We start from the raw sequence: 27,182 nt of genomic DNA on the forward strand, positions 1-27,182 counted from the left end.
CAGACCTGTTTTCTAGGCTGGTACATATCCTCCAATGTACATGCTAGTACCTTTTCCAAACTGGGGGAAGACTATTTAAAAACTGCATCCGCTACCACCCACCCCACATTTGAAAGTTTCTTTCTTCCTTGACCCAATGCCAACACGATAATTTCACATAAAACGGGAGTGTAGGAGGGTATTATTGGCACTAAAGCATGGGAATAACCTGCGGGAGGAAAAGCATTTCTCTTATTCCTTCCTTAAACATAACTTCTGCAAATAAAACAGGGGGAGTTTGGACAGCAGAAATGTCTGTTTTAGCACAAAAATGCAAAAGATAAAGAGGCTAGATGAGAAATAAAATATGAGAGGAGTTGACAAGAGATTACTTGGAAACTGGATTCAAAGCAAGAAGTTTATCCTAAGGAAAATTTAATTTTTTCCTTCCTTACCTGCAACAGAGAAATTAGAAGGCCCACAGGGATTTACAGGACACATGCTGCATGTGCATGGTGATGGAGAGAGAAATGCCAGGCTGCAGAAGACGTCCAGGAATGACAAATAAGGATTATTTACATTATATTCTAACTACCTGCATCTATTACTTCAACAGACACCATGACAAGGCTGCTGTCAGCACAACAGTGTTGGGATTCTTCCTTGGCACAGACAGACCCTACTCCATGGGGGAAGCAGACATTTTTACAGGAGTCTGGAAGGGGGCTGCTAAAACTACAGGAAGCATTTTTAGTACCTCTTAGGTTTTAGAATATATGTATTTATACCACCCTTTCCCATTCCAAACATTTTCCCTGGAGGAAAATGCCCTGCACAGAATTATGGGGAGGCTTCCTTGCCTGTATTAGGAGTTTTTTTCCATTTAAAGGAGCATCTGGTCCAACGTGTGTGTTTTAATTAAATGCAATCATTTGTAGCTCAGAAAAAACATACACAAAAGGCCATACTGAATCAACATAACTGCAGCCAGTGACATCTAGATTCCATAGTAAAACAATAAATACTCCACAACAGTATAGTTCTAAGATTAAAAACGAGGGGAAGCAATTTCAATGAATTATGATCTGTGGTTCCTGCAGCTATTTACAAAAGAAAAAAATCCTTTGATCTTTGCTATAAAGAACAAACAATACTTCTGCTGCAGTGCAAAGAAAGCCTGGATTTCTACTGAGTTGAGGCTGTATTCATTTGTTAAAAAAGGAAAAAGGTGACTGCACGGAAACCAGTGCCATGAATCATTCCAATAATTCAGAACTATGCCACCCAGCTGCACATATCTCTTAGAGCTGTATGCAAAACATTACTGTACACAAGCAGGCAGATTAGCTCAAATAATGGTCTAGCCTAGCAAGACAGACCTCTTTTTGTTGGCTTGAATAAGCTCATACAACTTCAAATATGCAAATCTGAGCCCAGCTTAATTGTACTTGATTATAGGAGATGCTGTGTATGACAAGAGATAGAGTCGCTTCCAGTCAGGAAAAAAGTGCCAGTTACATCTATAAATCACAGTACTAATCAAATAAACATTATCCAAATATCCCTTCGAGAAAATACCAAATTAACATGCTTCCTTTGGTTAATGCTTCTGTTTCCACTTGCTTCTAAATGTTTCCTTCTGGTTATGCCACCTTCTGAACTATCTGACCCACTGCCCAACCTCAGCCTTGCACAAGTTCTGTACTGCCTCTCTTCCACCTTGCCAGGCACAGGTGCAGTACTTCTTCCTTACACTACTACGAAAAGCAATTGAAAGAAAAAAATAAAGCTACTAAACATTCTGAAGTTGATTGTGTTTGTTGCAATTTGCTACTTCATAAGGAGGTAGCAATATAGGAATCAGAGAACCCTCCTTGTTCCCTGAAAATTCAGTTCTGCCATCTTGAGTTATAAGGTAGCTCAGGAAATCCAAGATGACTCAGAAAATAAAGTTAGGGGGGAAAAAAAGGGTGGAAATAACCTATCATTTTGTTGATTTTGAAATAGTGGTAGTATAGCCTTAATGATCTGAGGATACAAAACCAGCAAACTTCATAGGGTGAACTATCTTTTTAAAAATAAATTAATATCAGCTGATACAGTTGGGAGTAACAGAAGAGCTTCCAACAGCCTGAGAATTTTTTTAACAGTAGCAATCTGTCTAATAAAGGACATTATCTCTGCATACAGACTGTCTCTACAAACTCTGAAGTCATCTTTACCCAGAGAGTCTTTCAAAATGGCACAAGGCACATGGCCTGACCAGAATGAGGCTTATTTAACACCAGTGCTACAGCCATGAACTCCACTGGCTTTGACTGACTTCCCCTAGTCTGCGTCCAAGATTCTCTTCCTGTAGAAATGCAGGGAAATTGTGGGACTACTGCACGTGTTTTCTACATGTGATCTGCAACTCCAGAGTGGCATTTACCTGAGGCTTTCAGACAACTGTGACCAAACTGAGAACTATTGCTTTGACCTGCATATTTGACATTTGATAGATGACTTCAATGAACTTCCTCTTCCATGACACTGCATTTGGGAAAACAATGTGTTCTAATATTCTTTGCATGAGGTTTATGAAAGGCCAGTGAACCACCTTGGGCTTTTCTGAGGCAGCAGATGTCCAGCTACTCATTAAAACATACAACAGTTAAACTTGGACAAAAAGGTACAAAAGAGGAAAATAGACTTTCATGAAGTTTTATCTAAAAAGACAAAAACCCCAAGCAATATCTCTAAATGTACTATCTCATTCAAGAGTCTTCCCAGATAAAGCAAGATTTTAGTTTCTTTTCATTCTAATCCAAACTTTCATTCTGATGCAGAAATAAAATCAATAATTTACTGTGCATCCACAAAACAGCTTTATATTTAATTTGACCTTGCAAACATAAAACCAAAACATTTTAACCTTGTGTACTACAGCTAACTGAAGTAAATTTTACTTCAGAAGATACAAATTTAAATAGATTAATTGCCTCATCAAGCAAGAATAAATAATAAAAAACTCCCATAAAATAAAATTAGTACTGAGATTCATCTATAAAACCAAATGTACAAAGTTGAAGGCTGTGAAAAAAATACTATAAACATTTGACAATCACTGGTATGGCTTTAAGTCAATGAAACACAAGCAGGAAGCTCCCCTTTAACTATCTAAGAGCAGCATGCCAGGGCAGTGTTAACTGTTCTCTTCTGCTTTGAGAGGTTTGGTGCACGCAAACATGGACATGACTTGAAACAACTGAAATATGACTGTAAAAAACAGGTAGACGATGATTCAAACCTTCTTGGGATTTAGGATTAGGCAGAAGCAGCCAACTAATTACACATTCTGTTTGTTTTAGCTGAGGGAACAATGAAGGTTTTACAGTTGCTACATTCATCACACATTTTTCACTGTTATATGGTAAACAAAATTTATGTCTTTCCTCCAAGTGAAGCAGACAGTGAGTCTGGTAGAACTGTTTTTTCTTTCCTTAAGCATTTGTTTCTTCACTTGCTGTTTTTCTCATATATAAGTCTCCTGAGGTATATCTGAAGGCACATTCACCTTGGTATTCATAAACAGCGTTTATATGAGGCACACCATTTACAAGGGCATTTCCTCATTCCCATCACTTTTTGAGGAGAGGGGCCATTGACTAATTTTTTTTTTATTTAAATGTTTAACTGACTGCATTTGCAACATTACTCCTTTCATCATTAGAACTTTTTTCTAGGTTTCCTGTACCTGGAATATTTCAGCGAGAGCAGAGAGAGCATATAACATACACAGGCACAAGTTCTAATCTGTAGAACACTTTAAAGGAAAAACTTTAAAGCAAAAAGAAGCAATACCTTTTGTGGTTTTTTAGAACAGGAGATCCAATTGTATTCAAGGAGCAATTTTTTTCTGGACCCCAGAGGGAAACTTTTCCATGGTAAGGATGTGTGCAGCATGCTGTGAAAAAACAGCTGAGCTCTGCCCCAAGGTGCATGAATGTGGGGTTCTCATCATCTGAAGGGCTGAAAGATTTACTCATTATCTCTATCCCTCTTTTAATTCTGTTTTATAAAAGTAGCTATTTTTCCCAGCTGATCACTGTCAGACCTTCTTACGGATACCCAGAAACAGCCCTGCACCATCTCCACCTCTCTCTCACCCTCCCTGCTCCACTGGGAACAGCACCTATTGCAAATACACAATTGAGCATGCAGAGCGAGAAAATCACATCTGAGAAGACATCTTCTTATCCTTCAAAACAATCTGCTCCCTCATAATTTCCTGTATTAAATCCTTACAATATTTTTATATTTACAGAAAAAATAAAGAATTTCTTTCACTTGTGTTAAAAAAAAAAAAACCAATGATACCAAACAGACATTTTCAGGATGAAAATATACTCACAAAATTTCCAGACAAAAAATTATAAGTAACTGATAGAAGTCATGTAGATAATTATGCTGCATTTTCGAATTTCATAAGATAGCTTATGTTCAGTTTTTAAGATACAGTTTGCTGTCATTTGGTACATAAATCCAAGCAATTTGGATTCATGGCTTCACACACTGCTCTCATTATGCGTGCTCACTGCAAATGCTTGCAGTGTGGATATCGCTTTCTTAAAACAGAGTGTTTGAAAATAATTTAGTCTTTTACATGAGGTCACCTTTTCTCAAGGCACAGTATAATTTTTAATTAATGCTGGAGATCCTGTATCTCTGAAAGATTACGATATGCAGACTTTATAAAAACACTTAAATTAAAAAATGAAGCAGGTGCTTCAAGTTTCTGCAGACATGTGCAGATCTTTGGTTACAATTTTTAAGTGCCTATTCATTAGGCCCCTCGTAGGACAAAGCTGTGCATGGAGCCAGCTGGCTTTCAGGTACTTCTGCTGCTGCCCAATTTAACTGTGCAAGTGGTGCAGCATAATAATTCACAGGCTGAGACCACGAGTACAGTTACACCTTAACACAACCGAAGATAATGAAAATGTTTGACAGTGGAAAAAGCAGCAGTAAGACAGTCTTATAAACACTATTTCACTATAAATTCTGGGAAAAAAAATCCTTCCTAAATGAATCTTGTTTATATGGAAGAAAGTGGAAGGTTGCATTTGAAAAATTATCCAGCAATTTCAAATCTCACCATGCTGAAATTAAAATTTTAAAAAATACCTAAAAGGCACTTCTCACAACATACCACCAGTGAAGTGTTTAAAATACAAAACCAAACAGAAATCCACCTTAATCCCTCCCCCTGTACCCTGACCATTAGAATACCTTTAAAGTCTTCAGATGTAAAATAATTACTTGATTGTGGATACAAATTACTGTGATTGTTAAAAAGATTTGTTGTTATATAGCATGTTTGTATACAGACTTGAATTTGTGGCATAGCACAGCACAAGCAGCAATAAATCTGCAATATTTATATACACACAGTTAGGTGTAAGCCCAAATTTACACCCCCAGAGACAAGGGATATCACTCCTAACAGGGCCTCACTTGGAATTGATCCAGCTTTTGAACTGTAGATTAAATACTATTTTTATTTTCTTGGGAAAATAAGGTAAAATTTATCATATTCAGGCAAGAACAGAATGGCAGGGTTCACAAGACAGATGGTGCCTGAGTACTACAGCAGTTGTCACTTTGTTGTTCACTGCTGAGGAAATACAGCAGAACAATAACTTTGGACTGGTATTTGACTTAGACACACAAATACATGTCAGCCAAGTCTTCTCCATACACTCATACATCCTCACTTGCCTGTTATTTTTCCTATGAGATGTAAATTCCTTTTGCCCCCCACAAATAAGCTGCTAGCAATTTTTGATTCTGGATGATTTATAGGCTTTAGCTTAGAATCAAAAGCTATCTTACTTTCCAGAAAAAATATGCTGATACCTCATTTCAAGTATATCTGTGGAACTGGGATTTTGAAAGATTGTCAAAGAGGAGACTGTTCCTCAAAAATCACACCTGCTACAACAATACACACACAGATACTGGCAATTAACTTTCTCCTTTCATTGGCTCTGTGTTTTTCTTTTTGTGAAATTATGTTCTCAGAATCAGGTAAAGGAAAACAAAAAACCAAGGCCCAGCAGAGCTCTTTCGAAAGATAGTTGGAGAGCATTCCCCACAGAAATGACACATATGTATGTGATAAATGGCATATTATCTACCACTAAAGACAAAATACTTTCTTGGCAATTACATTATCCTATTTCAATATGAATAACTGCATTACTTTGATTTAGACATGAGGCATTACAAAGGTTTTACGGTAAGTAGTTTTGCTTTCCGTACTTCCCCAAAGTGTTTTGATGTACAGACCTAATTTCTTACCAGAGACACTGAGCTTGCACAGCGTGCACAGTTGCCAACCATTTCTCCTATGCTACAATACCCTCAGAATCCAATCCATACGGAGCTTCCCCCTCCTTCAAACCACTCACATTCCAAGAAAAGGAAGTAGCCAAAGACAGTATTTATAAAGCAGCTGGTTTAAAAGCACCAAAAGCCTGTATGTAGTTTCAAGGAAGAGAGAATCCTTTGTAATAAATAAGAAAATCTTTGCATGTATACTTTCCAGATTATTATATTGAATACATTCAAATGCTGTGGATTTTTAAATACAAAAATATAGAAATCTTAAAAATAAGTACCAATGGTATCTGTTTTCCAAATCCAAACATCCTAAAATAATTTTACATTAGCTTCTGATACAAAATTGTTAACCAGAACAAGAGCAAACCCAGATAGAGTATATTAAATATTCCTGGAAAGGAGTTAATTAAAAGTCATTCCATTTGCTGATTTGTTACTGGAAAGCTTTATAAAGAATGGAATATGCATATAGAAGCAGGTAAAACAACAGATCTTAGAGTATTTACTTACTACTAACATTTCTTTCAACACAGGGAGTGACAATAAAACTAAGAAAGAACATAACTAAAATTCAAATTCCTCCATCCTCCCTATTGAAAATGAAACAAAAACCACAGTGGCCATAAGAGCACAGGCAGCATCACTACAGCAACACAAGGCCTATTTCTACAGAATTAATTGACTGCACTGACTTCAGGAAGCGGATTCATTAAACCTGCATGGACTAAGATAAGATTGACTGGAGTTGTTCAGCTGAAAAGGCAGGCCTTGCGTTTCAGAAAATATGGTAATACAATGTTTCTGCATATTGAGCTGCTTACTGAAAGTTGAAAGCACCAGTAATCTGTATGACAAGTTGTTGTGGGCTGCTTTCCTGAGGTGGCATACACAAACTTGGAAGGAGATGAAAAGAGATCTACCATAAAAATATTTCACTTGTTAGGGATTTCTATCAACCATCCGACAGGCCCTGATCTCACCCCTTGACACCACACCCCAGTGTTTGAATGACAATATCAATGATTTTTACATTCTCAGGAAGACATTGCCATATATATTTTTCCTTTCCCTCAATGTTTTGAAATACAATGCAGAACATCTCGTATTCTGTAACACAGAATATCTTGCTCATATCTGACAAAGCCCAGAGGATCCTTTTCAGAATGCTGCTATGAGCAACTGTCCTTTTGCAGACCTTTGTTATCAAGAGTGCGTTGGGTGGCTCCAGCTTCCACAAGTATGGTGTGCTGCTGTGCTGTGTGTGCATGGTGATGTGCTATGGGTATGTGTGCTGTGTGTGTACAGTGATGCTGCTATTCCAAGCTGGAAGGTGGGTAATGAGAACACCAGGGAGCAGTATACATAGGGAAGGCCTCTTCTGAGCTCGAGGATCCAGGCTTTTGTGAACAGCTTAGGAGAAGATACTGACTATGCCTGTTGGCAAGACTTTAATTTTTTACTTCCATAATGTCTCTGAGGTGAACTTTAGTTACAGTGATTCAGGCAAAATAAGGTGGGAGTTCTGTATCTGGGAGGCCACAGCAAAATTACTCAAGATGACTTGTTGATTTATTAGAGAGCTGTAATTCAGCACTGGGAACAGCTTGGTCAGAAGTATGGCCATGAAAATTTTTTTAACATCCTCCTTGTCAAGCAAATGAAGAGGGTGCTTTTGTAATAATGATTAAGCAGGTTTTCTTTATCCTAATTTTCAGCATCCATACTTAATTTAATACAGATTAATCGTGAATTATGGTTCTCTCAACCCCATATGTGTATTCGAAAAAGCTGTGAGACTTTAAAAAAACCAGACAGGACTTGTTTTTAAAATAAATGTACATGAATACATGAACGCATTAGAGGGAAACAACAGAAAAAGTAAGAGTTTTGCAGAAAAATGGAAATGAGCAAATGTGAGACAGGATGATCTCAGCATCTGGATGGTGCTAGACCTTAGAAAGCTTTATATCTTTATTAAATACAGTGATTGAATATTCTAAAATCTTCCTCAAAAACTGTTTCTTACTATAGCACGTCAAACAACATTCTAACATGCTTGAACCCTAAGAACAGTTTTAAATTAAAAGAATTCATACTAGATATCTCAAAAGAAACCTTGTCTGCTCTACTGAGACACATCATCAAGCCTGGCAGAAATAAAATTAGAACAGGAAATTTTGCTTCAGTTGGTGCTTTGGATGAATGTTGCTCCACCTTCCTGCTAAGTTATATATGGAATTCTTCCATACCTTAAGATATTATTTTCACATGGAAAGCAAAGGGAAAAGTGTGTGTATCTAGATAAGATACCAGAGTACCTGCAAGCTCTGCAAATGAGACTACAAGAAGAAAAGTGAGAGAAAAGGGGACTAAAAAATAAAACATGAAACAAACCCCCCCACAATAATTCAATTCATAGCTGTGAATTAAAAACTGGGGGCTGTGATACTTCCACAGCATTTGACTGGAGAGGAAGAGAGGTACACCTCAGAAAGCTACCCCAGTGGGACCCGTAAATGTTGGATTTAGGGACAGAGCGACTGTGCTCACTTGATTTCTTATTAAGAGTATAAAGCACTGCTGTCCATCCACCATTTCATGGAGTGTTATACCCATAGGTGCAAGGGAATTCAGGGCAGATTCTCATCCTGAGGTCTTTGAAACTTTAAATGGTGAAGATTAAGCAGATTCTGAAAGCTAACAACTAGCTCATTGCTTCAATGTCACAGATTATACAACACAGGCCAAATCTTCCCATTAAGTTAAATTGTAAACCATGACAGAATGAAAGCAACCTAATGAGAAGGTGCATAGATAATAGCTTTACTTGTAAATTAGAAAACTGAATAAAATCTGAACAACTGCATATTGGCTGTTTATTTCCCTATTGGGAGATTTAATTTTGCTAATCCACTGACACAATACCTTTAATATGCTATTGTCAAACCCTCTCGTAAGTTTTCAAATATCGTCAATTACTGACTTTTATATATTGCATCTATAATTCCGGTTACTATTTTTTTCCTTAGGATGTTAATTTAAATATGACCATTTTAAGATGTTCTATGCATATAGAATTCAAAACCTGATGATATTCTGTTCCAGAGCGTGGTGCTAATAACACCAAGGGTGCAGGTTCAATCCCTGTACAGGCCATTCACTTAAGAGTTGGACTCTATGGTCCTTGTGGGTCCCTTCCAATTCAGAATATTCTGTGATTCTTGGAGCTCATGCTATGTTTATAAAGAAACAAGGAACTGCAATGTATCAAAAAAGCAGCAGAAAAAAAAATTAAGATTTACTTAAAACACCTGAGATGCAATTCAAACGCTTAGACAAGTTCATTGTTCTTAACCAAACATAATAGCAAAAAAATGCCCATAAGTCAGTGACTCGGTGACTATAAAAAGATGATAGAAAGCAAAATGAAATAAAGTTAAGACTAGGAGTAAAATCAAAATATGGGCATTCATAAGTAGAGATTTATTTAGAGACCTATGTAACTCAATCTGCATGAGAGGCTTGTTGCACTCTTTTGTATGACTGGAACTTATAGGAATTAAATACACAAACACATACAATCATGCACTTTTCAACATACATCATTAAAAAAATCCTGTCTAAATTTTCATCGTTCGGAATATGATTAATGCAGCCTATCAGAAGCCAGATGGTGCAAAACCAGAGCCATCAATCAAAATGAAAAGACCACTGTGTGCTATCCCGAGCGATGTGCTCTCAAATGGAATTTCTGGTCACAGATCCTAATGCACAATGTGCAGTGCCATAAACATCATGGCACTGCCCCTAAGGAACAGCCACAAACACAGCAGGCTTTGTAAGGCAAAAAAATATGTAGAATTAGTACTTGCTGCAGTAGACTCTGACTGGGAAAGGCTCTGCAAGCCAAATATATGTACTTTAAATAAAAAATTAAAAGCAATGCCTTTAATGAGTTTAATGTTTGCACTGATGACAGTACCTGTCAAACTGTGCACTTGCCATTTGATTTAATATGAGATCGTGCCATACATAAACAAAGCAGCTGCCACTGTCTGTCTGACACGTGAATTGGTATTTAATATCTGTTCCCACACAGGACTTACAAATGGTTCATGTTTTTAGCTTTATATTACACATTTTCTGCAAATGTTATACAGAAAACAAGGTTTGGGGTTTGCAATGGAAAACAGTGATGGCTTACATCTTGTAAGGTGTTGTACCAAGCAGGCCTAGTACTTAAAAAATCAGCCTGTAAAAATAAAAGGCATGAAGAAGCATAATTCACCATACCATACACAAACTTCATAAACGCTATCAATATTAAAGGAGATGCACAAATGAGCAGCAGTAATAACATATAGGTGTTTTTACCTGGAACTAGCAAGACAGTGTGAAATAAAGGATTTGTTAGCATGACTGCTTTTATTTGCAGCATGAAGTGTTTTATCACAACACTTCTCTCACATGTGTTACATAAGAGAATATATCAAATTTTATAGAAATACATTTTGTTTTAAAGACCACATTCTGTTTTAAAGACCTGCATAAACCACCTGCATATCCATCTCTTTTTCTATAAGGCTTGAAAACTAGGTATGACTGTCATGATTGCATGAAGAAACAGGTGGAAGAAAAATTAAACATGACCTAGACATGACAAACATTTATATAAACTAAATGTCATCTTTCAAGACCAACTTCTTACTTGCTTTCAGTAGTAGTACAAAATTCCACACATATCACGAAGAAACTGTAATGCCTTTGTTCCTTTAAGGAGATATACCCCCACCCCCCATTTTTATTCTGATGATCATGAGATACCAAACTTTAAATTCATCATTAGCCCCACAACCACTGGATACTTTACACAATGCAAATCAAAGAGAGGCAGTTTCTAGAATCACAGGATGAATCTACAGTGTCTTGAAAAGATGGTTTTTTGGATGCTGGAATCTCATCAAAATTTGAACTTATAAGAAAATTCTAGAGAAGATGGTGCCATACAAGCCTCTCATACTGGAGCCTTTCCCTCAAAAAATGCATGGAAGGATGTATAGTTTCTTTTATCTCTCTTTGGATGGGCATAGTTTTTGGGATGAAAAGTCTCCTATGTTCTTAAAATACCAGAAGAAAAAAATTATACAAGGAAAATTAAGATGTCACACTAAAAGAATGAAAAAGGCTTTGTTAAGGTGCACTTATAATAAAATCCAAGTTTGTACTTCTCTTCCTACTGACAGCACCACCCCTTCCTCCTGATGCACTAAAGCCCAAGTACAGCTGAAACTGAATTCTGTGTTTAAGATGCTTCTTTCACCCTGAACTGGAACTCAAACCTCCGTGGCATGTTCACAGTGCAGGCTGAACTCAAAGTCTGTTGACTCAGAGTCTCCATCCTTGCCAAAGGTTTGAAAGTCTTTAAGGCCTACCATAATTGACACAAGCAGTAAATGTTAGTATCTGGGACATTTACTTAATGTTGCCAGTTTTGCTGTAAACATGCATACAGTGTCATCAGAAAACTGACATCGTCCAGCACTCATCCCACAATTCTCAGAAAGGATGAGCAATTTGTAGAAGCCACAGGATGCTGCTTGTCTAATTACATCTAAATACAACCATTCTCTGTCCCCTAAGATCAGGAGAGTCTCCCTCCTACACAGGCACACTGAGTGCAAAACCACTGACAGCATGTTTGAGAGAACCCTGAATTTCACACACAGCTAGGACAATAACCTAGATTAGGCATGGAAAATCCATGTGGTTTGTTGGCAGATCATGAGACTCCTCCTCCAGCTGCCCTTCAAAGCTGAGCTCTTGAGCTCACACTGACAGTGGCCAAACTGCACTGCATGGAGAGACAACAGGAGAATTTGTTTCCTGTGTAAAGCAATCTAATGCCCAAATTACATCTACTGTTTTACATGGCCACTTTACTGAGACTTCTCTTTTCAACTGTATAACTAACCTCTCTTCATGGTTTTTAGTGGAATATAGTGCAGAGAGGAAATGATAACAAAATAAAAACTAATGGAGCGTCTCTAGTTCCAAGAGTTTAAATGACAGCAGAAGATGAAATAAGTAGCCAGCGCTGACTTATTCCAAATGGGGAAAAATGTGATCCTATCCTTTTATGATTTATGCAAAATATACCAGATTGTTTCTGGATGATACTTGGAATCAATTTCAAATCAAAGGTTTTGTTAATTATGGGGTTTTGTGCATGTGTGTATGTGCATGTATGCAAGTCTTTGCAGAAGATTATACCTTCTTATCAGACAAAAAACAAATCCACCAAAAATCTCCTTCACAACTTTATGTGCAAGGGTCAATAAAAGATGATTTTAAACTGCAATCATGAAGAAGAAAAAGAAATGGAATATCCTCACTCCGTGGAAGAAAGTAAAAATCTTTCCCAAGATTTTGGGTACCAGGCGACTACTCAAAATATTCCAGTAATAAAAGTACTGATGCCTACTTGATTAGCACCTAAAATTTTAAATACTATGTCAAATTAATTACAGTATACAGTTTTCCAGTGAAAAGATGGAGACCAGAACATAAAGAGAGTTATCAAATCTACTAGTGAAGTTCCCAAAACTTTGGTCTCTTGGTAAGTGCTTAGATAAAAGCAGGCAAGTCCAATTGCTTGGCCATATGAATATTTATATCAATAGCAAAGTTTGAATAATGAGGAGCTTTACTACCACCTCTGTGGATGAGTTTCCACAACACTGTGCTCATGCACTGCTACACTTGATGCACTGATGCCTTCCCCTCCCACAGCCACTTTAATGCCATGGCAAAGTACAGCTAAGTGGCTCCATAAGGAGGAAAATAATCAAGAAAAATAGAAGGGCAGGTGACCAAAAATAGAGTGCGAATGCAGTGTTAGTACCTGAAGGAAGTATTAAAGAAATAATAGTTAGATAGAAAGAAACAGAAAGAATGAAGGTACATAACGGAAAAACCCTTTTCTTTCTTGAGGGGAGAAAAGGCAAAGCAATAAATAAAAGGAGAGGGGGTGGAAATGGGAAAAGGTGGGAGATAACTAGGAAATCCAATCCACTACAAACTGCAAAGCCACAGAGATAGAGGTCAAATGTGGTCTTAACGAATAGAGAAGGAAAGATACCTGAACTTGAAATGCCCATGCTAGTTATACACTCCATCACATTTTGATGTGATTTTGATGCTAACACAAGATTGAAGGGAGCTTTAAAAAACTGTTGCAGGGTCAAGCCTGTTTATTTTTTGTTATGCCAAGTTTTTCTAGCAACTAATTTGAAAAAGCCTAAAACCTTTCTTTTTTGTATTTTTTCTCTCACTATCAGATCAATCAATGATGGACAAGGTATATAAATGATACAAGACATGGAGCAAAAGGTAATGTCTTTCTACAAAAAATAACAAGAGGATTACTGTGCATCAAATAATTTGTTTCCCTTAAGATATGCCACAGATATGCCACATATTTAATGTCACTGTAAAACTTGTCTCTCGTTTTATGTTTCAATACTTTTTTGGAGGCAGAATATCCTTATTTCAGGCAACCTACTATACCAGGTAGCATTTGCAAACTGTACCAAAGAGAAAAACTGTGAAGTAAATAACCTCTATTTTCACAACTGTTTAACTGAAAAAGTGTATACACATTTTTACACAGGGTGAGGGATGTATGTGGATTTCATGAGTTCATTTATTAAAACTGTTCTCAAGATCACTAATGAATATATTTCAGTAATACATTGGTACCTGTGAAACACCGAAGCACATACATTAACATATAGCAGACGTACACCTTTGTGTATAGATACAAACATGATTTAACAGACTACTGTTAAATAATTTTTAAAAGGCCATTTTAAAAAGATAGAAAAAACACCTCTCTATTCTAAAACAGGAAAAGCCTCTGTTCTGGAATAGAGGTAACAATCCCAAACAATTCAGTTAGCATCAGTCAAAGTTAGATGCTTTAATGTCCAACTACAGCAAAAGTTACTAGCATTAAATACGATTTTAACCAAAATATTAATCATATCTACTAATAACATATATATATACTTGTCTGTATATATTCTAGGTTTTGTCTAAAACAAAACCAACCAATAAAGCACTGGTTTTAGAGCAACAAATTCAGGAATTGGGTTGTTTCTTGATTTTCTGGATATGCAGAATATGCACTTTAAGTAAGACTGCAATTCTTTAATCCAAACACCTCAGCTACATAATTAAGACAGAGCAAACAGGTATTTTTCTACAGCATATACAATAGAGAAGTAAGCCCTTTTGTTGCAGTGCTTGCCTTGTTTCTTTGCCTGTTCTCTACAAACACTGAAATGATTCCTGGTATAGGAACAGCCCTTTCTAAACTACCTCTGTATTAGCTTGCTCTGTGTTACAGATGGCACAAACTTCAATGTAGCTTAGAGTTAAGTCAAGAAAAAGCAGGAGCTTTTGAGGCAATTAGATTTTCTTCACTATCATCAAGTAATGTTCAAGTGTGCCATTAGCACAAGGCCACTGCATGGCTCTTCCAAATAGAAATTTCTTTTCTCTTTCAGTAGCCCTCTTTGAAGCCCCACATCATATCAAAAGCACAAAACAGCTTTATGTAACCTCCTCCAAACAGCAGCTCTGAACATGAGAGAAGAGAACAGAGAAGAATGGATGTGGGTTACAATAAGAGTATTTCCATATAAAGCGGTCATATCTAACATCTGAGATTTTAAATTAAACCCAAAATCTATTTCAAGGCAGGAGATAGCAAAAGGCTCTGGCCCTTTTCAGTAATAACCAAAAAAACCTTTTCATCTTACAAAACAACAATTCAGAGCACCTCCTTTAGAAAATTCAGATCATAGCTTATATCACAGGCATTGCAACCTCACAGTTGCCTTACAATTTAGTACAATGCTGTTCCTGGAATAAATGGAAAGCAGGTTAAAAGGATTTTTGTTATTTTCCAGCATCATATACCCAAGTAATTACCAAAAAAATCTGAAGGCTGACAGAGTACTACAAAACTGCTTTCTTTTTTTCTGGCTCAAAAGTAAAAACTACACATTCACAGTACTTCCACCACACATCTTACAAAACACAGTTAACAACTGAGAAACATTACTGCCCTTATGAAAAACAATAAGAATTGCTTGTGGTTTTCAGCAGTTCTGTAATTTCCCACTTCCAGCCTCCAAAATCATCCAATTTGGTTTACATAAACATGCTAGCTGCCATGCTTCACATGTAAAACAAACCACTTCCTAATGCCACTAGCTTTTAAAGATGACAGCAGCAAACACATAAGATGTCCAAGTCTGAGACCTCTGGAACTATGAACACAGAAGAATGTTAATCTCACCTGCGGCTTGTTTAGTGTTGCAACTGCATTTTAGTCCCACATCAGCTACTCTCACAGCAATACTTCCAACTCTACAGGTGTCCAACATGTCAATTTACATGTCCTCTTATGAAACACATTGTCCCACAGTGCAGACACATCTTCAAAAAAATAGTTTTAGGACCTAATTAACAAGAACACTGTGGTGATGTCTGCCATTAGAAAGTTAGCCAACATCAGGCATTTTAGAGTGGCTTCATTCAATAGACATCAGAATTTCTTTTGTTCAAATTGGCTTATTTGTGAAGGAGCCCCTGTGCATGGGAGAAAAATAAAAGAAAGCAGCTTATCAGTAGGAAAACTGGTCCCAGCTTAAGTGACTGACTTCCCATCTCACCCTGTTTCTGCTGCTGAGCTAGAGTCCTCATCTTGGTGAAGACAGTTTTGCTGGTTCCCAGTGCCAGCACCACACCCTCCATTTTCCTGCCACAGCTATTGTTCCCAGAGGCCACCAGAACAGCACAGAGGTGGAAGGAATGCAGGACTTAACAGTTGTTTTGTTGTTTTTTTTATCAGAAGCAGCTGACTCCAAACCCTCACCCTTCACCTGGCACTTCACACTTGTTTTCCAATACTTTATGTTTCACACAGGTGCCCATGATGATTCCTAAACAATGCCACAGCCTTGGGTACTGCTGTGATTAATATGCTGTGGTATTGTCAATGAAAACCACTTGGAGCATACATATATGCCTCCTAAGGCAGTGCCAAAAGACATCCCACCTGTTTCATAGTGACCCCTGCCTGCTTCACTGTGAAAATAGTTTCACTCCCTCATTACTTACAGCCTCTTTCAATGTTAATTTTCGAAAAATTTCTGACACAAAGTGTAAACCATCCAGGAGAGCTAAAGAATGCAGCAGAAGAAACCTCAGTTTAAGGAAAGTGACACTAGATTATTTATTTTTCAGTAAACATAGGGTCTGCGTACTATTGAAATAATTGCTAGAAAACATCATAGGTCTCTAAGTAGCAGCAGCCATTAGCATCTTAAGAATAGCCTTGTTACAATCTTGTTAATAATGTTCCTTGAGTGAGTTATGCACATATCTACCCTTATCAAAGACAACAGGACATAACTCCCTGCTTCCCAAAATTGCTTATGAGGCTAAGAGCTGACCAAAAAAAAAAAACCAAAAAAAACCAAAAACAACAAAACAAAACAAAAAACAACCTCCTCCCCCCAAAAAAAACTCAAAAAAATCCCCACAAAAACAACAAAAAAAACCCCAAGCAAATATTTTTTGTCACTTGTGTATCACAACACAATGGTCCATAAAACTTGCCAAGCACACAGGCATTGTCTAGGGGGATTTGCTCTTTTGAGTGTTTTAACATTTCCAGAATACATTAATAAAGAACATTAGAAGCATGAGGCTTAAAGATTTTACAATTATTTAAGCAGAATTGCATCAATTACAGTACATATTGCAATAGCAACTCATTTTTTTAATCCTGAGCACACCTTCAGTTTGGGAGAAAATCTCTTCAAAAAACTCTTCAAATCACATGAGAGTTGACTATATTTCTTACTGGGCTGGACACACTATATGCTAAAATAAATCTCTAAAGCTGTAAGACATGACCTTATTTTTTCATAGATCATGCCCTGTTGTACAGCAACAGATTCTGCAAAAGGCAGAAACAAATAGGGAGCTGAGTTTTAAGCACAACCCTCAGGGGATTTCTCACTGTAACAGCCCCGTGCTGCCAGAGGCGTGTACGGACACCCCCTAAGGTATCCCTTGGTATCTTCCCAAGAAAGCAAAGCAGCAAAATGTGTAGTAGTTCTGATATACTATATATATATATGTGCTTACAATATATGAAAACGTTCTTCTACAGAGCAAAAATTGAGGATTATAGTTTTAAACAACCACTCCAGGGCTAGACTGAATACTTAAATTCATCTGACAAAAAGAAGAAAAGGAACTAGGGCTCTGTGCTTCTGAATTTGGCCATTAGGTGCATACTGGATCCTGAAACTCCTCTAAAGCTTATAAAACCTGTTGTTTTGACCTGGTAAACTATTACAACAACTACTTTACCAGCTTTAAAAAAAACTGGCTCAGAAATTATAAAGAGCCAGGGTCATTTCAGAGGGAGCTCCAATTTCATTATTCCTGAGCTAAACATCTACTTCAGACAGAATAAAATTCTTACTGTGTGAAAAGTGAAACCTCACAGTGTACACACAAAAAACATTCAGCAGAAATTACTTGTGTGCAAACATAATCTTTCATTAAATGAGATTGCAGGAATATAGCTTCTCAATTATCTACTTTTAAATTTTAAAACATTTAAGTTGTTGTTGGTAAAGCTTTATGAGGGTGTCAATTTTATCATCTTTTTCTGATGGTCCTAAAAAAAGATTAACTGTTTATAAAACTGGAAGTGCTGTTCTATGGCTAACTAGAGAAAAGTCACACAGCAATCAGAACTTGACTCTCAAGAAAGCCAGACCATATATATTTTTACTCTACATAAACATGAAAAAGCAAGTATTTCAAAACAAGGAATGGCTTAATCTACAAACAGATTGCTATATATTTTTACATGTGCTAACTGAAAGAAGTTTAAATAAATGGCAATCACACATCTGGAACAAGATATTGCTCAGCATTTCCTAAGTAATTATTTAGTTCTGAAAAGAATGAATTTTAGAAGATACTTATTTTAAGAACAACAAAAGAAAAAAACTGAGAAAAGATAGTTCTTTGTATGTGCCTGACATGAAGAATTCAATATATTCACTAGGCATCCAAGACTGATGCTAAAATGAGCTTTGTCTGTGGCACAGTATCTGAAAGACCCACAGGTTCTGTGGTCAGAGGCTCTGTAAAGCATTTTAGTAACATTAGGTTAAAGGGATCAGGATCAAATCTGCTTGGATAGAAGAAGTATATAATGGGCAATTTTTGAGATTTGCTGTTGAATGGTTTCATCTGAACAATGAGAAGGGCAACTAGATGGTAATTTATACTTGTCTAGGAATTAAATACAGGAGCTCAGCTAATTCTCCCCTGATATCAGCAGAGTATCTCCTGCTTTTCCATTCCTTCTGCAGGAGGAATTTGAAAGCTCTGCCTCCTCTGCTGCTGAATTAAGGCCTCATTGGATAAAAGATAAAACTCAGAATCCGGAAATGGAAGGGAAAGTATATCCTTATTTCCACCTCTATAAAAGCACTGGGTTTTCATCTGGGAATGAAGAACCACAAGGATTTAAATGTGTTTCAGGACACTCTAAATTACACTAGATTGGCAAATATATATCGAGATAGTATTTTCAGGGGAAGAGTTACTGTTCTTTAGAGCTACTGGCCTCCTGACCATGCATAAACAGTAACAAGGTTAGTTAGGTTGGTATAGCTACTTCTTCAAAACATCACTTTCTGGTTTAGTGAGTGAAATGTGAGCATGAAAGAATGAACACTTTCTGACTTTCTGATTAATTTTTCTCCTTAGGAGCTACCCTGTCCTAAAAAGATGAAGTACTGTCAAATCTTTGTAGCATGTCCTGTTTCAGCCACTGTAGTTAATGAGGTTTTCACATCTGTTTTAACTACTAGTAAACACCAACTTACCCTTAAGTTTTTCTTCTATCTATTTTAGAAAGGTTCTCAAAGAAAAATCGTTTAATCAACAAAGAAATAATCCTGGAAGCCACTAATTCCAATCACTCATACCATGATCGTGCATCACCAACGCTTTCAAAAAGTTATTGTGAAATCTCCTTTTTACACTTTCTGAAAATAATCTACAAAATAGCAAACAACATGTGCCCCCACCCTGCCCTCAAATCCTTTGGCCATGTAAATCAAACAAAACAGAACTAGAGCAAAGCTAATACACACCTTCACTAGAAATAACTGAATTCCCAACTAATGTTAGATTTAATACAAAAATTAAAAGCTCTCCCCTAGACTGCAACACTTGTGACACTGGAAGCTGAGGTGGAAATGAAAAGCACAGAACAAGAAATCTGCAGTGAGCTTGTTGCAGCCTACAAATAGGAAGTAGTCAGGAGAAGGAAAACCTTCACTGTCAAATGGAAAATATGGAAAGGCCAGATACAAACTTTAATACAAACTTTCACTCACCCTTTCCTCTGGCACTTGTATTCTCAGATATACAGAATACGCTTGGAAGCAACAAAAGAGTGGAGGTACAAAAATCATCCACCAAACAATTGTACTACTTTTAATAATATATTAAAGGTCCTAAAACAAAGATCAAAAGCAAATATATTTAAGCATTTGTATTCCATTCCACATTGTGTGATGACTAATTTGTAAAGAGTGCAGAAGTCCTCACAACTGCAGCCAAATTCAGTTGAGAATACTTTGATATAATGCCACAAAGGATATGAGCAGGAAGACAGCAGGAATTACAAATGGCCAAGTTCCATTAAAAGTGCTAATAAAAGAATAATGGAGTTTCCTGGTACTATGAATAAAAAGTGTTTTGTACAGGAGAATTAAGACATGGAGAGGAATATCAAAGTTTCCCGTTCACCAGTTGCATCTCCTTATTAGATCTTAATTGACTTACTATTACATTTACCTTCAAATGCTTCAATTCAAAGGAGCAACAATCTCATTCAAAATCCACTCAAAATCCTATCACACTAGTTTTCTTTATTCTTCACATTTCTCCATTAAGACTATTTTCATAGGCCATTAATATCTGCTTCACCAATCTTCATAAATAATGTGAGACTATTTATAAGAGAGGTACTAAGCAGAGATGAATTTAACTTGAAATTAGGTACAATTATTAAAGCTATGGAATATAACTGCTGTTTTACAATGAATTTTTAAACTAAATTTTCAAGTGGCTGGTAACTACAGAACTCTCCCAGCAACAACCTGCCTGATAAATTTGATCCATTCATTTACATACTGTGTTTCTCATTGACATATGTGTAGTTACACATATATTGCATATATGTGCATGTGTTCCTACAAAGAGATACATGCACATACATACTTCTGCCACCTTCTTCTCCCAAATATAAAACCTAGCTGTTTTTTCCAATGTATTTAGTACATGTCCAGGAAAGAGACAGAGTTCAGAACTTTCCTTTGCAATGTCTAAACAACAACAACAACAGAAATGTCTCAAATCTTTCTTTGTTTTAATGGATACTTGCAAAATCACTCACACTTCTCAAAACAGAAGCAGCAAAGACAAACATCTTATACTGCTGACAAATTTTAAAGGGATTTGTGCACTTGTTAAAAGAATATGCCCACAGAGGCATCAAAGATAGGAGGAACTCCATGAAAGTATTTAAAAACCTGCTTAACCTTCCTTCAATCTGCTGCTTAATGCTCTCTTCTGCATAATGTCTAGAAGAACCCCGTGACACAGCTATAGCACAGAAATACTGTGATCTCTGTCTCTTGGTTCTCCAAAATCTTCTTGTAACAACTTTATTTTCTTCTTTATTTCACATTGCAATGAGAAACAACCTTCTTTTTTCCCCCCAGATGTTACAAACAAGTTATAATGATGTGTGTTTCTACTTCTTCTCCCAGACAACCACCAGGCTGTTCACACAGCAGCCTCTTCGATGCTTTTGTGATCAATAGATAATTCATTAGTATCATGTATCTCAGGGCCTAATTGACACAACAGGCTAAGCAACATGCTCTAGTGTAACACAGTTCCTAAACACAGAGGAAAAAAAAGAGGGGAATCCAATACCACATGTGGTCACTTTGCAGGATTTAGTGCCAGTCTATAAATTACACTTCTATGAGGTTAATGCGAGTCATTGGTTTCACAAATCAAAAAATGCACCTTTTCAATCTTGGCTTAAAGAAACAAAGAAACATTTATGTGACAGCAGAACTTAAGTAACATGCTCAGCACTTTCAATTTTATCATTTCTCCTCAATTTTGCATTAAACAAGAAATACAGTTACCACGAATGTTTGGAATTTTTCTTAACAACAAACTCAGATAGCATATTTTTTTCTTACCTTATGATCATATGGATTGTATGAATGAAACAGCTGGGACAGATCCTTTGTTCTCTGTTTTTTCTGTAAAGGATTATTAATAAATAAGCCATATTAGAAAAGTTAAAGGAGAAAGAGAGAAGCTACTGATTAAAAAGCTGTATGCAGGTACAAACACATTCTCTCCCCACTTTGTTAATGAAACTGTACTTATGAAGAGTAGTGTACGCAGATTAAGGATATTAAATATTACAAGAAATAATTAACATATATATTAACAATATTAAGGAAAATATCCTTAATAAATAATAAACACTAATCTGTGGAACCTCAGTGGAATGTGTAAACAATTCAGATTAGGTTTAATTTCTGCACAATATATCATAAATAATATTTTAGAATACAGATAACAAAACTGAGATATCAGGCTACAATCGTGTAAAGACTTGTCTACTATTCTAGCATGTACATGCACTATTGACTTACAGAAGATCAGGTGTAAAGGAAGTCAGTTTGAAGAAGAATCATTTATTATTTGTCGATTTCTTTTGATGCTAATACTCTCACTGCTTTGATTGTGGAAAATTAATAGGTGATATCTCATTTAATGCCAAGGCAAAGGAAAAAAAAATTTCTTCTGTTCAGAGCATAGTTCAAAGACAAAACCTGCTTGATCCAACTCCTACTGAATTTAGCCAAAGAGCTTTCAGTAATTTCAGCTGATGTTAAATAGAATTTCTCAGCTGTATCCAATGGAGGGTGGGCAGGAAGAGGAGGAAAACACCCTTTGTCTTTAATGCAGGGATGAGTCACAAATCAAAGTTTTATTATGTCAAAATCGCTGTTTACTTATCTCCTAGCTAGGGAAGGCAAAGCATTGCATGTTGGAAAATGTGTAAAGGGGAGACAACTGCAAGAACTCCTTGCTTGCAGTCTGTAGCAGTGTCTTATTTAGCCATTGTTTCTGTGAAAGTAGTTTTCCAGCTAAGCTGGAAAGATCCATTTATGTTTCCAGCATGCTGGGAACTAAATACACAGCTGCATGACTACAGAATTTATTTTAACTTCTGGGAAGTATAGGGCAATTTAGTAACTTTTGATCATGCCACATGAACTAAACATGTATTTTCTTTCTTTACACAGTTTTTATTTTCACTGAAACATTAAGCAACTTAAAATGGCTTCCTTTCTGGTAGTACAGCTGTAGACAGTCAAAGTACTTAAAATACTATAAAAATTATTTGGAGAAATGTGATAAAAATTAAAAAGAGATATGAAAATGATTACTAAAGAGATCGCTTGAAAAAACCTAATTTAATGTAGCATCATGCAAGAAGAAGACAAGAGCACTGGAGTTTGAGTTATGGAAACTCCACTAATCTTTCTATGAAGAAAATCCTACAAAATCCAGAAAAAGTCCAAGTCTTGCTCATTGTTACTGAAGACTCTTTCTCTTGTACTCATTTTGACTGCAATTACTTTAATAACACTCAGTAAAACAATATGATGGAAAACCACCCATCTTTCACCCTCAGACTCCCACCAAAATGCTGATTACACGTCCAGCTAGACAAAGAGTGAAGATGGCTTCCCTTACACAACACACTGACACAGTCTTCAACTTTTTGTTATTATATAAAATAATAATAACTTTTTGTTATTATATAAAATAATACAATTATTATAATAATTATTATTACTAGGTTTCTTTCCTACCCTTCCACAAAAGTTTTATTTTTTTGTACAAAACCAAAACTCTCCTGACCAGGGAAACGCTGGAAATTCCTAACAGAGAAAAACGTGCAATGAAATTTCTCAAGATGCAGATGAAGATATGCCCCAAAATTCCCAGGATGTCCTATATGCTTAGCTGAGATAAATCTAAACAGCATTTGACTGTTTTGTATAGAATCTGAATATACAGAGATGAAAATGTCATAAGCACAAAGTTAAGGTTGCTTAGTGATAACTTCTGTCTTTCTACAACAAAAAATGCACTTTAACTCAGATCTTTAAAACCCAAAAATACGTAGTATTTCAAAACACACACACAGGACAAGGAATTCATGCTGCTCCAATGGTAATCCCTTCAACTTCTACAGCTGGCATGAGTCACATGGTATGAATAGTAAGTTTTTGAAATAAAGAAGTACCAAGGTTCACAGCTCACCTCTGTGCAGTACAGAGCAGAAGGTAAAGCAGGCCTCTTCATGTCTAGAGGCTACAGTGGAAAATAAGGAGTGCAAAAGCTCCTTCTCCTTCCTCACCTCCAGAGAACTATTTCAGTCCCTGAACTACCTATTTACACACATCTACTCAGAATTTCTTCCCTTAACATAGCTTCATACCCCTATTTATGTTCCCTCAGCTTAGTCCAACATCCCTTTAAAGTACCATTTGACCAATATAAAAATTTTTATTTTCCTGCTCTTTTTCTTCAATGTTCTGATTCTCCAGTCCTTTGTTCTGTACCAATAATGTTGCCAAAATCACATCATAAAAAGCCACTCAAAAACCCTCTCTGAACTTAGGCAACTCTACTATCTTATCACACTGCTCCGCATGCAGCAGCACTATTGCTTTCAAACATGCTCACAGAACTGCAGAGGATATATTCTAATTATTTCTGAAAAAAAAATATTATATTTTCTTTCCAAATTAGCATGAAAAAACCTTCCAGGAGTCTGATAGCAACATCAGACTCATAGCTTATTCCTGCACTTCTCTCAGGCTTGCCATACAGTGATAGATAGTCCTTAGTTTGCAGCACTTAAAGAAACAAGTTCAGAGGGAGGAGATAGATAAAGAGAGAAATTCAGATCCTATACTGATGTGAGCCACTTAAAAAAATATATGCATATGACTGTAAAAACAAATTTTCAGTTTTCTGTTTTAAAAATAGCACATTATATAGGAGATAAAAAGGAGACACTTCTTATACTTCTATCAGGAAAAGTATGTGAACATCTGATGAAGGATGAACTAAAATGCTGGTACAGGACTGAGTTAAATACTGTAAAATCATATATGCTTGTACACATAAGTATGCCAGGGTGAAAGAAAAAATAATGATTTATTTAAGGAAAACCTAAGTGAGTTATTTCAAGCTTGTTACTAAAACACACCTAAGTAACTTCTTCTGAAAAGACAGGTAGTGTCCAAGATACTTATAAAAATAAGAACCAGAAACCAACATCAACTAAGGACATTTCTTAGGACAGAATGCACAATGTTAGTGGAGAGGAAACCACACATTACCACAATTTCATTATTTCCCCCATCCTGCAAGCAGATATGCAATGCAAGTAACACACACTTTGCTATTTTTTTCCTTTCTCTCTCCCATTTTGCTGGGCCTCAGATTTTTGATTACTGGAATTTATTAAATGGATACTGGCCATCCAATATGCATATTATATGTTTAAGGTACAGTAACAATAAAGGTTCCTTTGACAACAGTCTGGGACTATACACCAATAAAGCTGAGTTACTGACCTTGGCTTTTACTCTTTTTCTAGTGCACTGTTTTTTAGCAGTAATAAAACTTTTTCTAATGCTTTACGTGAACTACATTGTAGATTATTATTCTACTTTTGTACAATAATGTAGAAGCGATGAAATATCACTTAAAGAACAACAAAATGCAAAAAATTAACCAACCAACAAAAAACCCCAACAAACCCTGTAGTACGGAAGGAATCTAAAAGCATTTAAAATATTTTCTGCACAAGTAAACCAGCATAGAATTTTGTGCTGACTACCTTAGATTTTTTTTTTTCAAATTATGGTATGCAAATAGGGTAAAAGTAGGGGTACCCTAATAATAAATTTTTGTAATCAGAATATAGTTTAGAAAAATAATTTTACAAATGGAATAGTTATAAAAAAGGCTAAACATTGTAGGCTCACACATGTATATTGCACTGATCTCATGATCCTCTTTTCATATTCAGGTGATAATTACCTGTCTTTCAGATGATTTTAATGTAGCCCAAAACTTGCTTGTTTTCTTTTCAAGCATGGTGTCATAGGTTCCAATGTTTATTGTGAATACTACAATATCACTGAGGTATTTATTTTATAGGTTACTTAGAAGCTACTTAACTGGAATATTCTCAGATTTTCATCTAGGAATAAAAAGGACAAAATTACTCCCAATATGAAGGTATTACTGCTTTCCTTTAGACTCAGCCTTCAGTTTTATAAAGCCTATTTTCGCCTTCAAAGTTCTTAATAATTCCAGCCTAATACTGTGACAGATCTGCAGATTCCAGCAGTTCCACTGAAAGTTTCAGCATCAATATATTGCCAGCAAAGTTCTCTTGTCTTTGTTTTCTTGCTCACATGATTTAAAATCATTCCAATATATATAAGGATGCCTTCAGTAACAAGAACATGTATCTGTTTCTGTTCAAATGCTCTTCTTTTCCTTCATGAGTACAGTGAATAATAATGTGTCAAGGCAATCAGATTAATGTCTTTATTTCAGTTCTGTTCCCTCACTTACCAATCATCTCCCCCATTTCTCTTTTACATATTGCTGATCAGAATTAAAAAACTATTTTATTTTACCATAGGAACCTTATTTAATTTAGAGTTTATAAAGCATCCCACCCCTATCCTTGAGCATGCTAACAAGCAGTAGCAATATTCAGTTTTTCTTTCAAACAAGTCTGGAAAACCACTTTACCTTCTTTTGTAGTATCTAATGATTTACTTCATTTAAAGTCATACTAAACTTAGTGAATCAGGGAAAAATGTTACTACAATTTTGACACATTTAGAGAGAAAAATGAAGCAGCTTTGCAAGTATTTTCACAGTTTCCCTCCCCAGTATAACTGAAAGCACAGAGGCTCCAGAAAAACAGACTCGCAAAACCATGAGATTGGATCTTTCTTTTCTGAAACAGCACTTTCTAACACATTTTGTGCTATGGCATTCTCTGAATTCAGTAACATCCATTTTCTGATCAGCATAAAAAGTAAAAAGCTGTGTCTTTCTTCTCCCTTATGTTACATCTGTGATCTCAAAACTACAAAGGCCTGAGGTAGTTCCAAACTCAGAACTCTTATAAATTAGAATGCAGCATCCTACCCAAAGACACCCCCTGACTATAATCTCCACAGAATTACTTGGCAAAACACCAGAGAGGGAGATAGCAACTACTCCAACCAAGGTACATTTAAAAGCCTTGCTTGGAGATAAATCCATAAAGTATTAAATCTGTGTACCTATAACCACAACAGAGATATGAGACAAGCCACTGGAACCACCATGTTATCAAAGTTTGCAGATTGCTTTTTGGTCTGCAAAACAGCTTTTAACAAAGTGATCAGAAACCACTGAACCATTCTCTTTGACCTCTGTTACTCAATGCATCACCCTTTTAGAAATGATCTTGAAAAAAACACTGTGCCCCAGCCAGATTTCTTGATAAAATCATACTG

The 27,182-nt window shown here is 36.2% G+C and overlaps 1 protein-coding gene across 3 annotated transcripts in view; it reads right to left on the reverse strand.

Annotated features, from left to right (window-relative positions):
* Positions 1-27,182, reverse strand: part of CDKAL1 (CDK5 regulatory subunit associated protein 1 like 1) — a 379,654-nt gene that overhangs the window by 67,531 nt on the left and 284,941 nt on the right. For all 3 annotated transcript variants that reach the window (XM_038130237.1, XM_038130238.1, XM_038130239.1), the window contains one exon: positions 21,756-21,818. In XM_038130237.1, coding sequence (XP_037986165.1) covers positions 21,756-21,818 — 63 coding nt within the window. The remainder of the gene's footprint in view (positions 1-21,755; positions 21,819-27,182) is intronic.

This window comes from Motacilla alba, chromosome 2, assembly GCF_015832195.1.
Source record: "Motacilla alba alba isolate MOTALB_02 chromosome 2, Motacilla_alba_V1.0_pri, whole genome shotgun sequence".
NCBI classification, from domain to species: Eukaryota; Metazoa; Chordata; class Aves; order Passeriformes; family Motacillidae; genus Motacilla; species Motacilla alba.